This window comes from Vigna unguiculata, chromosome 8 (assembly GCF_004118075.2).
Source record: "Vigna unguiculata cultivar IT97K-499-35 chromosome 8, ASM411807v1, whole genome shotgun sequence".
NCBI classification, from domain to species: domain Eukaryota; kingdom Viridiplantae; phylum Streptophyta; class Magnoliopsida; order Fabales; family Fabaceae; genus Vigna; species Vigna unguiculata.
In genome coordinates this window covers 29228515-29240933 of record NC_040286.1, presented here as the reverse complement: position 1 = coordinate 29240933, position 12419 = coordinate 29228515, and the positions used below count along the sequence as shown (strand labels likewise).

Sequence of the window (12419 nt, the reverse complement as noted above, 5' to 3'; positions counted from 1 at the left end):
AATAAAATTTATTAATAACACTAGGAGTGCCTTTGGGTCCAAAGTATGAAAGTTAATACGTTAAAAAGTCAGAAATTAATAAAATTGAGATACATTTCTGTTAACTTTTCGGCAAGTGTACCAATTCGTTACAAGTAGTAAAAATAGAAGTCCAAGTATCGTTTTTTCAGAGGATTTGTATTCGTTTGTCTAAGTGTGATTATTTACTAACTTTAGCAATAACGTCAACGTAAAAGATTGGTTTAATTTAAAAAAAACAACGTGCAAAATTAATAAACACTAAAGTTATAAAAGGATTTAAGAAACACTTCCTCAAGGTTGGATTTTATGAACCATACTAACGCAATATTTCCTATACAATTTTTCTATCGTGCTCAAACATCCTCATTATAAGCTTACTAACCCCTAATTCCTTAGAAGTAAGTTCTAAGTTAAATATGTTAAAATATTAATTCTTTAACTATTTTAACACAAGATTTGCATTAAAATTTGATGTATAGAATGACCTAGAGATTACGTCTATTCCTAGAACCCAATCTCATGGTTGTTTTATCCAAGGTTAAGTTCCAATTCATTTTCCAATAGTTAGATACAACCAAATAGCAAAGATTTCCATCAAGCACATTTAGAATTGAGATAAAACGTATGAACAACGAAAGAGATTACATTGCATAGGAAAATTACAAAGAGTATAGGTTCATTACATTCAACCCCAATAAGGAGGAGTTTAGTCACTCCTAAGCATCTAGAACAAAGGATGGATGAATTTGATGGAATGGATGAATTGTTGTGAAGTCTCCTTGCCCTAGAATGACGCTTTTTCGTCTCCTTTCTGGTTCTGTCGCGTCCCCACATTACAACACCCAACTTCGTGTAACTTTTCGAAACTATAACCACTTCAGAAAATCGTCTTCTCGCTGGGCGAGATGACTTACTAGCTGGGCGACCGGTGATTACTCGCTGGGCGACTGGTCCATTTTGCTGGGCGACTGGATCCTGACAGAATAACCTCACTTCTTCTTCAATCCTTCACTTTCCTATACAATAATCTCAAAGATAACACAAAATATATCTAACCTAAAAGAACCTAAAAACAACCTAAAACTTCCCACAAAACACATGATTAAGTACAATTAAGAGGTCCAATAAAATAAGAATAATAAGTATTTTTCATACTTATCAAACTCCCCCAAACTTGTACTTTTTCATGTCCTAAGAAAACCTAACTGTACAAACACATAAACAAAACACTCTACTTAAAAATGAACCAAAGACATATGATCTCATAACATAATCCCCTTTACACACGTTCACTTGCATTTCTCAAATTCAACAAGATATGATGTGGTGCTTCCATGAAAATCAATTCCTCAATCCAGAATTAAATATGACTATCAATAATGAGAATCACTAAATCACACAAAAGTCAGTGTTTCCTCACACATGTGTTAGCCACACAATCTCACAACTAGCATACCATAAAACCAATCCATCAAAGTTTTGCACATCATCTCATTCACACACTTCACACACATTGAATTAGATCAAAAGGTCTTTCTAGGCTTGAAACTTGGCTTGGCTACAAAGAATTATGGTTTTTCATGGAATCAAATCACCTTGGAAAAGGAGAACAATTATATGCATAAACATTCATGAATATCCCCACTCCCCATATACAAACAATACAATCCACCATAATCTTTTCATAGCTCAACCTCACAATTTCATTTCATGCACCCTTTTCATTACTTTGCCTTTGCTTTTTCTCTTTTTCTCTTTTTTTTTCTTTTTCTTTTTTTAATTGAGAGTGTTGAGCTTTTTCAATCATCACAATTTCTCCTTTCTCAATCACATCTTTCCCCCAAACTTAATCTCCACTCATACCCATGTTCACAACATAAAACTTGTTCTCTTCTTCCATGGTGTAAGGTAAGATAAAATTTTACAAGGCTTAGGGTAGAGAAACAATACATCAAGGCTCAAAAAGGGTTCAAAAATGGTTTTACATTATGCACAAAGGTTAGCTATTTGGCCAAGTAGCTTCATTACATAACAACAAACAATTGCCTTTTTCATTCCTAACCAAGTGTGTGTGATTGCATTCAAAGAATCATGCAAAAATTAACTTCATAGCAATGATAGCTTCCTAGCATTCTCACCAAGCACATATGTCAACATTCAAAACATAACAAAAGAAAACAACGCTGCTGAGGATCACTCGCTGGGCGAGCAGCAACAACAGAAGCTGCTGTAACAGACTCGCTAGGCGAGCAACTCGCTGGGCGAGTGATGAAACCTGCAGCAGATGAACAGTGTCGCAGAACGAACGCGAGCAAGCTCGCTAGGCGAACGCGACTCAATTAAAATTGCAAACACACTACTCACACACAATACTCTATATGCAATACTCGAACAACACTAAGTTACATAAACTTCCATAGATTCAAAATCAACAATGAAAAATCCTAAAGAAAACCCTAAGTAAAACCCTAAATTATTGAAAGAAAAAGGAAGAAGAAGATGAGAAATACTTACCTTGATGAAGATGAGTGCAAGAAGAAGATGGAATGGCTAGGAGGAAGCACAAATTAGCTGCGCGACCCACACCCAAGAGAGAAGAGAAAACGGCTAGGGTTTTCTTTGAAAGAGAAAGAGAAAGAAAAAGAGGGGAAATCTGATTTTTAGGGCCAGCGAGACGCACTCGCTGGATGAGTGACACTACTCGCTGGGCGATTAGCCTCGTTTTCAGAAAAGTCAAATTTGACCCAACGACCTCCTGACAGCATTAAAGTCTGTCGCAGTCGCTGGGCGATTGACGTGGCTCGCTGGGCGAGCGTCACAGTTCCCTCCAATTTTTAAATTCAAATTTTATTATTATTTTTTATTATTTTTTATTTTTTTTCTCGAAGCTTGGTCGCTGGGCGAGTAGCGGTCACCCAGCTACTGTTCCAGAGCGAAATTGTTTCAATAATTCGCTGGGCGATTGGAAATAGACACTTGCACAAACTGTTGCATTGCTTCCTCAAGTTTAGTGGTCCTATCATTCAAAGATGGTTGGGATTAAGGTGGAGGTCTGTTAGAAGGTCCAGGCTGGCCTATGCTTGGGTGAGGCTTCCAACCTTGGTTGTAGTTACCATAATTACCCTGACGACCTTGGTTTCCCATGTAGTTAACCTCTTCTTGAGAATTGGTCTTCATGACACACTGCCCATTTGGATGATCTCCACCACACAACTCACATCCTTGCACAACTTGTTGGTGTTGAGCCTGAGAGACATTTTGAAGTTCCTTAGGCAATTGAGAAAGCTTCTTCATTACTGATTCAAGCTGTTGAGTCATTATTTTGTTCTGAGCCAATATTGCATCCTGAGACTGAAGCTCTAACATACCTCCTTTCTTCTGTGAAGTGGCCCTTTCATTCTGCATTTCATTATCATTAGATGCCATATTCTCAATCATTTCATGGGCTTCCTCAGGTGTCTTCCACTTGATATTGCCTCCAGCTGAGGCATCGAATATCAATTTAGTATGAGATTGCAATCCTCCAAGGAATAGAGTAAGTTGCGTAGGCATGTCAAAACCATGAGTAGGGGTTTTTCGTAACAAGCCTTTGAACCTATCCCATGTTTGGCTCAATGACTCAAAATCTTCTTGTTGAAAGGATGAGATTTCTTGCTTCCCTTTATTGACCTTTGACTGTGGAAAGTACTTGTTGAAGAATTTGGCTACAACATCCTCCCAGTCAGTCAAACTATTCTCAGGAAAGGAGTTCAACCAAACCTTAGCATTCCCAGCCAAAGAGAAAGGAAAAAGACTCAATCTGATGGCCTCATCTAGCACTTGGTGAATCTTCACTGTGTTACAGATCTCCAAGAAAGTAGCCAAATGGGTGTATGGATTCTCATGTGAATGGCCATGAAACTGGTTACTGTGGACTAAATGAATCAAAGCTGGCTTCATTTCCATGTTGGCAGCATTCACCACAGGTCGTGCGATGCTGCTGAAATTAAGAGGGGTGAAGAATGAAGCATAATCCTCCAGAGTACGTCGAACATGCCTGTCACCATGTCCTTCACCAGCCATTTCTTCCTCCTCTTGATCAGTTGAGGAGAAGATAGCTTTTTCTGAAGTGGATGCTGCCTCTATCTCTTCTTTAGCCTTCTGAATTTGCCCTCTTCTTCGTCTTCTACTGTTGTTCCTACGAGTTGTTCTTTCAATTTCAGGATCAAATAGTAGATTATCAGCTCGAATCCTGCTTCTCATACAAAACAACAACACTAGAAAAGACAAATAAGTATATACAAACTAAATATATACAAACTATAAACAAAGATGAATGTACAAATGATGTATAAGCCTAAACTAGTAAATAACACAATCAAACAAATCAAAACAATCAAATCCCCGACAACGGCGCCAAAAACTTGTTAACTCTTCGGCAAGTGTACCAATTTGTTACAAGTAGTAAAAATTGAAGTCCAAGTATCGTTTTCCCAAGGGATTTGTGTTCGTTTGTCTAAGTGTGATTATTTACTAATTTTAGCAATAACGTCAACGTAAAAGATTGGTTTAATTTAAGAACAACGTGCAAAATTAATAAACACTAAAGTTATAAAAGGATTTAAGAAACACTTCATCAAGGTTGGATTTCATGAACCATACTAACACAATATTTTCTATACAATTTCTCTATCGTGCTCAAACATCCTCATCATAAGCTTACTAACCCCTAATTCCTTAGAAGTAAGTTCTAAGTCAAATATGTCAAAATATTAATTCCTTAACTATTTTAACACATGACTTGTATTAAAATTTGATGTATAGAATGACCTAGAGATTACGTCTATTCCTAGAACCCAATCTCATGGTTGTTCTATCCAAGGTTAAGTTCCAATTCATTTTCCAATAATTAGATACAACCAAATAGCAAAGATTTCCATCAAGCACATTTAGAATTGAGATAAAACATATGAACAACGAAAGAGATTACATTGCATAGGAAAATTACAAAGAGTATAGGTTCATTACATCCAACCCCAATGAATGAGGAGTTTAGTCACTCCTAAGAATCTAGAACAAAGGATGGATGAATTTGATGGAATGGATGAATTGTTGTGAAGTCTCCTTGCCCTAGAATGACGCTTTTTCGTCTCCTTTCTGGTTCTGTCGCGTCCCCACACTCCAGCACCCAGTTTCGTGTAACTTTTCGAAACTATAACCACTTCAGAAAACCGTCTTCTCGCTGGGCGAGATGACTTACTCGCTGGGCGACCGGTGATTACTAGCTGGGCGAAAGAGCACACTCGCTGGGCGACTGGTCCATTTTGCTGGGCAACTAAATCCTGACAGAATAACCTCACTTCTTCTCCAATCCTTCACTTTCGTATACAATAATCTCAAAGATAACACAAAATATATCTAACCTAAAAGAACCTAAAAACAACCTAAAACTTTCTACAAAACACATGATTAAGTACAATTAAGAGGTCCAATAAAATAGCAATAATAAGTATTTTTCATACTTATCAATTTCTAACTTCAAATTTTCTACGACATATATATGATTTTAATATAATGGATTATGTTTATAAGAAAAATAAATATTTATGATATATTTAATTATGTTAAAATCATAATCGATTACATTTATAAATACTTTATTATCATTATTTAAGTTTACGTAATCTATTACCATTGTTCTAATAGCTATATTATCAATATTCTTTTGTATATATTTTAATATTTTAATAATATAAATAATAAAAATAAAAATATTAAAAAGAGATAAAATAATTTAATATTTTAGTAATGTATGTTTCTATATTATTAAATTAAAATTAAAAAAATAGATTTATTTCATCTCAAACTACATATTGATTTTTTTAATTTTATAATAATAATAATAATAATAATAATAATTAGTATTATATAAATAATAAAGGAGAGAGAGTAGATTAACAAAACACTCATTTTTATTTTTATTTTTCACTCTTATGTCCTTTATCTTCCATTCTTTCATTTTCTATTTCTCAAATTTATTTCCATTTCATGATATTTCAAAATTTAATTGTACCACCAAAAATTGAGAAGCTAAGAAATATTTTTAAAATAGAATAAGTTTCTAAAGAATCATTTTTCTCTATTTTTTTTATTATGGTTATCTTTTCTTATATTTGGGAAAAGAATTCCAACCAGAAGATAAAACTTGATGTATTCTTCATGTCATCTAATAATCATGTTCACTTACTATTATTTTAAGCAATCAGTTTTGAGTTTGTCATAATGTCATACCATATACCAAACTTTATTATGCATTGAACATATCTCAAAATTTTATTGTTCCAAAGTGAATTCGATTTTATCTTTGCATGAGTCTTGATACAAGATTTGCAACATACATAATATCTAGTCTTTGAAACTCTCATATAGTATGTCTCTGATTAAACTCATGCAGTATGATGCGTTAACTTTTAGTGCTTCATCATCTTCTTTTGTATCTCTTCGGTTTTTTTTTTCACTAATGGAAAAACCATACATCTTTATATTCTTTAGTAAAGACTTAATATATTTCTTTTAATAATATATCTTCTTTATGTTGTCTTATCTCTATGACAAGAAAGAAATTTAACAAGTCAAGATTGTTCATCGTGAATATTCTTATCATGTATTCTTTAAATTCCATTGCCATCCTCATATTGTTTATTGTGTATAGAAGATAATCTACATATAAAAATATGATAAAAGTATCATACCAACATTAAATCTTGATGTATATTATTCACTCAGTTTTGATCTTCCTGAATTCTTAATTGGTAAAATACATAGCAATTGTGCAATTGTGTTATACAATGTTTGAGGGTCTTGCTTCAAATCATACATAATTTCTCCAAGTCCTAACACTTTAGTTTCGTTGTCTTTATTTTGTGGTTGCTTTATTTATATTATTTTTTAAGAGTAACATTTAGAAAAAATGATTTGATTTGATACTTAATTGATAAATATTTGAATTTTTTTGTCCAATAAGAGTTATCAAAACTCTAAATATATTGAGGGAATAGAGAAGTATTTAATTGTAGTTAACTTCAAGTTGTTGGGAATATCTTTTAACACTAATTTGTTTTACTCTTTTGTATGATTCCATTAGGATCGAATTTACTTTGTAAACTCATTTGGAAGTGATAAGGTGGTCTAGTGATTGAAAGGAAGGGAAGGAAGAAGAAGGTTGTAGGTTAAATTCTTCCTGATTAATTTAATATAGTTTAGAAGAAATGATGAAAGAGGTTGTAAGTTCAACTCTCCACTAAAAAACAAAAAACTAAATTACGTCTTTTCAAAAACTTATAAATTATTATTCAATTTCTGTGTCTTTCCAAAAAAACTTATTAAACTCATATAAATTACATTTTTTTTCTCAATTATTTCTTCATATAAGAATTTTAAACTTTTTAGATATTCTAAAGTAACTTTTTTTATTTAATAAAATAAACTAAATTATTCTAGAAAAATATTAACAAAACAATTAAAGAAAAAACATATAAGGCACAAGTAAGATTTTGTTTGTAATTTTTTTTTTCATTTACCACTCATCTTATTCTTATGAATTTTTTAGATGATTTAAAATAGGATAAAATGAAATAAAATTCTTTTGTTTTATCCTGATAAACATTTTATAATACGCAAAATATAAGATATTTTACCATATCTTGAGTAATTTTTTCATAAAATGAAAAATAACAAATACAAGACATCTAATTAACAAAAAAGATAACAAATATATAAAAATTTAAATATTAATTCCATTTCTCAGAATACCAAAAATCTTAAACATCACATGTATGGATCGTTTATTTTGTGTTAACATGTTAAACAAGGTTCTCCTCCTCCCACTACTTCTTCATCTCCATGAAATTGAAATCCAATTACAAAAGCAAAATCAACCAAACCCTTATCTATTTAACCACATATAACTCTACTCCTAACCCTAATTTCCATTTTTGTTCTTTCTTTCTCCGGTTAAAAAAAAAAAAAAAAGCTGAGGACCTCCCCAAACTTTGCAAACATGCAAATTCAGCACCACCAAAACCTAAATTTGAAGCATCCAAAATCACCCCAATCTCTTTATCCACCGATTCATCACCCCCAACATCAAAAATAGAAACAAACCCCATTTTTGTTCTTCCCCAAAACCAAAAAAATCCAACCTTTTCCCAATCTCCCTGTTTTCACCATCACAACCATCACTCCCCCAAAATCTCTTCTTTCTCCAAACCCAAATCCCCTAAATCCAAGTCAAGAGAATTGAACAACCAAAAGGAAAAAAAAAAATAAAAAATTGAAGCTTCCCACCTTCAATGTGGCGATCATGGAAAAAATCAACGGTTCAAACAACACCCTCTCCCTCCTTCTCTTGCTCTTCCTTTAAAGACATCCAAAACCTTTGCCTCGACGAACACCAACAACGCCAAAACCAAAACCAAAACCAACAACAACAAAACCAACACCACGAAGACAAACCCACTCCTTCTCATTCTCGCTCAAGAAAACCCTCCGTTTTCCACCGAGTTCGCATCGCCAACTCGCTCCTCCGATCCTGGTCAACTCACCACCACTCACAACCCTCCTCCAAACTCCACCGATCCCGCTCCCACCCGCCCCCACCCGAACCCGATGTCTTCCTACCCGAAAACCAACCTCCCATCTTTTTCCCCGGCACCGAAGACCGCGTGGTGGTCTACTACACCACCCTCCACGCCGTCAGATCCACCTTCGACGCCTGCAAGAGCGTCTTCTCCATCCTCTGCGGCTTCCGCGTTCTAATCGACAACCGTGACGTCTCCATCGACTCCGCCTTCGCCACCGAGCTAAACCACCTCATGGGCCTCCGGCGGGCCGAGTTGGACTTGCCCCGTATTTTCATCGCCGGCAAGTACATCGGTGGGATTGAAGACTTGAGATACCTCAACGAGATCGGCGAGCTCAAGAAGCTTCTCCAACGCCTTCCCGCAGCGGATCCCACCGAGTGCCCCACGTGTGCCGCTCACAGGTTCATTCTCTGCGACAAGTGCTGCGGTAGCAGAAGACTCTTTGTCGATAACAAACTTGGCTTCAAAACGTGTTACCTCTGCAACGAAAACGGTCTTCTCAGGTGTCCTTCTTGTCTTTCCAATGCACCAACCCCCTTATAATTCCCCATTTTTAACTATTTAGATTTTCCTTTTTCGTTCTGTAACATGAACATTATGTATAGGCCCATTTTTCTGGGGATCGTAGATAGATATAGATAGATACCAATTTGTATGTATATGTGTGTGAGTATCTCTTGTAAGCTGTTGGGTATGTGTTCATTCATTCCACTGTATCCAACGCCACAACGACTTCATTGTGGTTTCCAATTTCATTTTGTACCATTAATATTACTATGCTTTCTTCTTCTTCTTCATTTTCTTATTACTCCACAGTCATAAAATTGATTTATAATCATTTTCTTCTGCCATTCTCAATGTCGCTTCATTTGGGGTATTCAAAACTTGTATTCATTGCATGCTTTTGATCTTATCAGTCTATACTTCATTCTTCAATGATAAAACACTCTAATAATATGATTAACTTCACGACAAAAAAAAAAAAAAAAAAACTTTGCACCAAACTTATGATTGCATCTCCATAAATGCTACTTTTGTTGAACAGAGATGATGAAGCCAACATACTACTTCATTGTGCTTTTTCTGGGTAACTCACAATTGCTACTAACACCATAAGAACTGAAAATAGTACAGTTATTTTTGTTTTCTCAACCATCTATCTATTTCAATCATCAGTCTTTTATCTTTAATTTTAAGTAAAATTTAATATTTTACAAAAAAATATGTCAATATTTTAAAATTGTCTTGCATCACAGTTTAAAATATTTGTTATGAATCTACAAACCAATTTATAGATTAAAAATGTATTTATTTATTGTAATAAAATTTATATATTAAACAACTAGTCATTATGAAAGAAAAAAAGCACTATAATGTGCAATGCTTAAACCAAAATGTTTGGTACAATATAAAAATAAGTGTTACTGTGGTAAAATAATTGATAACTGGATTATTTTTATTAAAAACATTATAAACACTAGACATAGATAGACTAAAATTCATTATACATAAAAAATAAATAAATATAGTTGACACCATACGTTTGTACGTTTTCAACCTATGACTTTTTTATCGTGAAACTTTTGACTTTCACGTGAATGAACAAATAGCACTCATAATTTTAAATTTGATATATTATAATTACCTTAAAAAGGTATTAACTTAGCTGATACCTTTTTGTGATAAAATAAATATTTTAGTAATAGTGTTCTTTTTAGTATAATAAAATAAAATAATTAAAATCATAAATCAATCGTAATTTCGTCGAGCATAATTCTTTACTCATTTCAAACAATTCCTTAACTTATAATATACTTGTTTAAACTCCTATATCAATTTTATAAACTATCATAAGAAAAAATATAAAAATTTAGTCACTATTCTAAATTATATTCAAAACTCAATATACAAAAAAATCTATAATTCACATTTATAATTTAGTTGTCACATCAACATGTTAATACTATCATTCAATTTAAAACATGTCAAACAATCATTTATTATGAAAAACATAATAACATTTAATAATTATATTATAATAATATTTTAAATAATAATATTGTATTTAACAATTAAATCTAAAAATTGCTCTAATTGGGACTCAATAAAAATATATAATATTTATAAAGAATTAAATTTAGTCTCAATTTAAAAATGACAAAATTGCTCTAATTTAACCAAAATTGGGACTAGATTGAATAGAAATAACGATATAGAGACCGAATTGAACAAAAATAATGAATATAGAGACTAAATTGAATAAAAGAAAATAACACAATCACAAATTGACATGTGGCAGAATTGTATCCTGACATGTGGACAATGTTTTTAAAATTTAAAAATTTTAAAAAATTAAAAATTAAAAAATAAATATTACACATATCATCTTTTTCTTTTATCTAAATTCCTCAACCAGCAAGTTCATACTTTAACAACATCAAACAAATGAAATCACTTCATCCATCAGTTCAAACATTCATAAATCAGAATTTCATCCACAATCTCATTCAACAATTTGTATCAATCCAAATTCAGATACATGTCAATGCTCCACAGATCAATTAATTATTTCACCGAAAACATATCTATACAACACTCACTCAGAGCTATAACAAATGTTCAATTCCTTCAATTATAACACATTTTTAAAGCATCTAACTTCCCTTACCTTAGAAAATAACCCAACAACTCGAAAAGCCCCAAACTGCCTTCAAACTCACAAACTTTCTACCTCAACCTACATATATCGAAAACCTGTCAGATTGAGCCAAAAGAGCCTCTAATTAGCAAAGAGTAAAATTAAAGAGTCTAGAGACACATGCAACCCGATTAAACTTGCACACACTACCAAAACACAGATTGGACATCAAAGAACGTTGAAATTTTGACTTACTCTAATAAAAAATTTGTTGGATTAGAATTGAAGAGGGCTTCGCGGAAAACGTAATCCCTGTCTCTCATCAAGAAAAAAAAAACGAGATTTGAGTGAGGAGAATGAAGAAGAAATTGAGGTTTTTAGGGAAGGTGCTCTGAGGAAGAATGTGCCTCTTAACTTTAAAAGTGGTTGGTTTTGAGTCTTTCTAATAAAAACAATTTTATATTTTATAAGGTTTTTGCATCAATCAAATATTTTAAAAAAATATGATTTTCAATAAATACTTGTATGAATTATTTTTAACTCTTATATCAATTTTTATTTATTAATTTTAATTTAATTTCTAAATTAAATATTTCTATTTTTAAAAGGAATTAATGATTAAAATAACAGTAAATCAATCATAAATTTAATTTATATTTATATATTCAATTTTTATTATAAATCTTAATTATAACTAAACCACTCCAAAGACTCGTCAAATTATCAGTTGAATTTGGAGCACGGATATTCACATCATATAGAGTCTTTAAAAAAAGATAATAAACACCAATATTGATGTTCGTAGAGGAAAAAAATAAAATAAGAAACCGGATGTCGAACCTCTGCTATAATCTAAAAGTTAAACGTAATAAACTACAAATTAAAAAAATTACTTAGGTGTGGATGTGGGGAGAAGACACTTGCGGATGTGGACAAGAGTCTCACTTACGGATGTGAATATGGAGTATAGGCGCTATGTTAAAGAATATTTTATTGATGCAAAACAAAATTTGGAAGTGCAGGGAAAAATTTCTATAAAAAGCCGAAAGGTTAGACTTACTCAAGACCCAAATAGAAGGAGTTAGTGGGCTAAATTGAAGACAAAAGGCCCATGAGATCAAGAGATCAAGAGACCAAGT

General features: G+C 32.6%; 1 protein-coding gene across 1 annotated transcript; it reads left to right on the top strand.

Annotated features, from left to right (window-relative positions):
• Nucleotides 1-7853: 7853 nt before the first annotated feature.
• LOC114193846 (uncharacterized protein At5g39865-like) lies at nt 7854-9434 on the top strand. The gene has a single exon (XM_028083795.1). It carries the CDS (start codon nt 8352-8354, stop codon nt 9183-9185), a length of 834 nt encoding a protein of 277 aa, XP_027939596.1. The 5' UTR covers nt 7854-8351; the 3' UTR covers nt 9186-9434.
• The last annotated feature ends 2985 nt before the right edge of the window (nt 9435-12419 follow it).

Excerpts from the sequence above, each read along its gene's own strand:
- LOC114193846 (XM_028083795.1), top strand. The coding sequence starts at position 8,352 with ATGTGGCGATCATGGAAAAAATCAACGGTTCAAACAACACCCTCTCCC.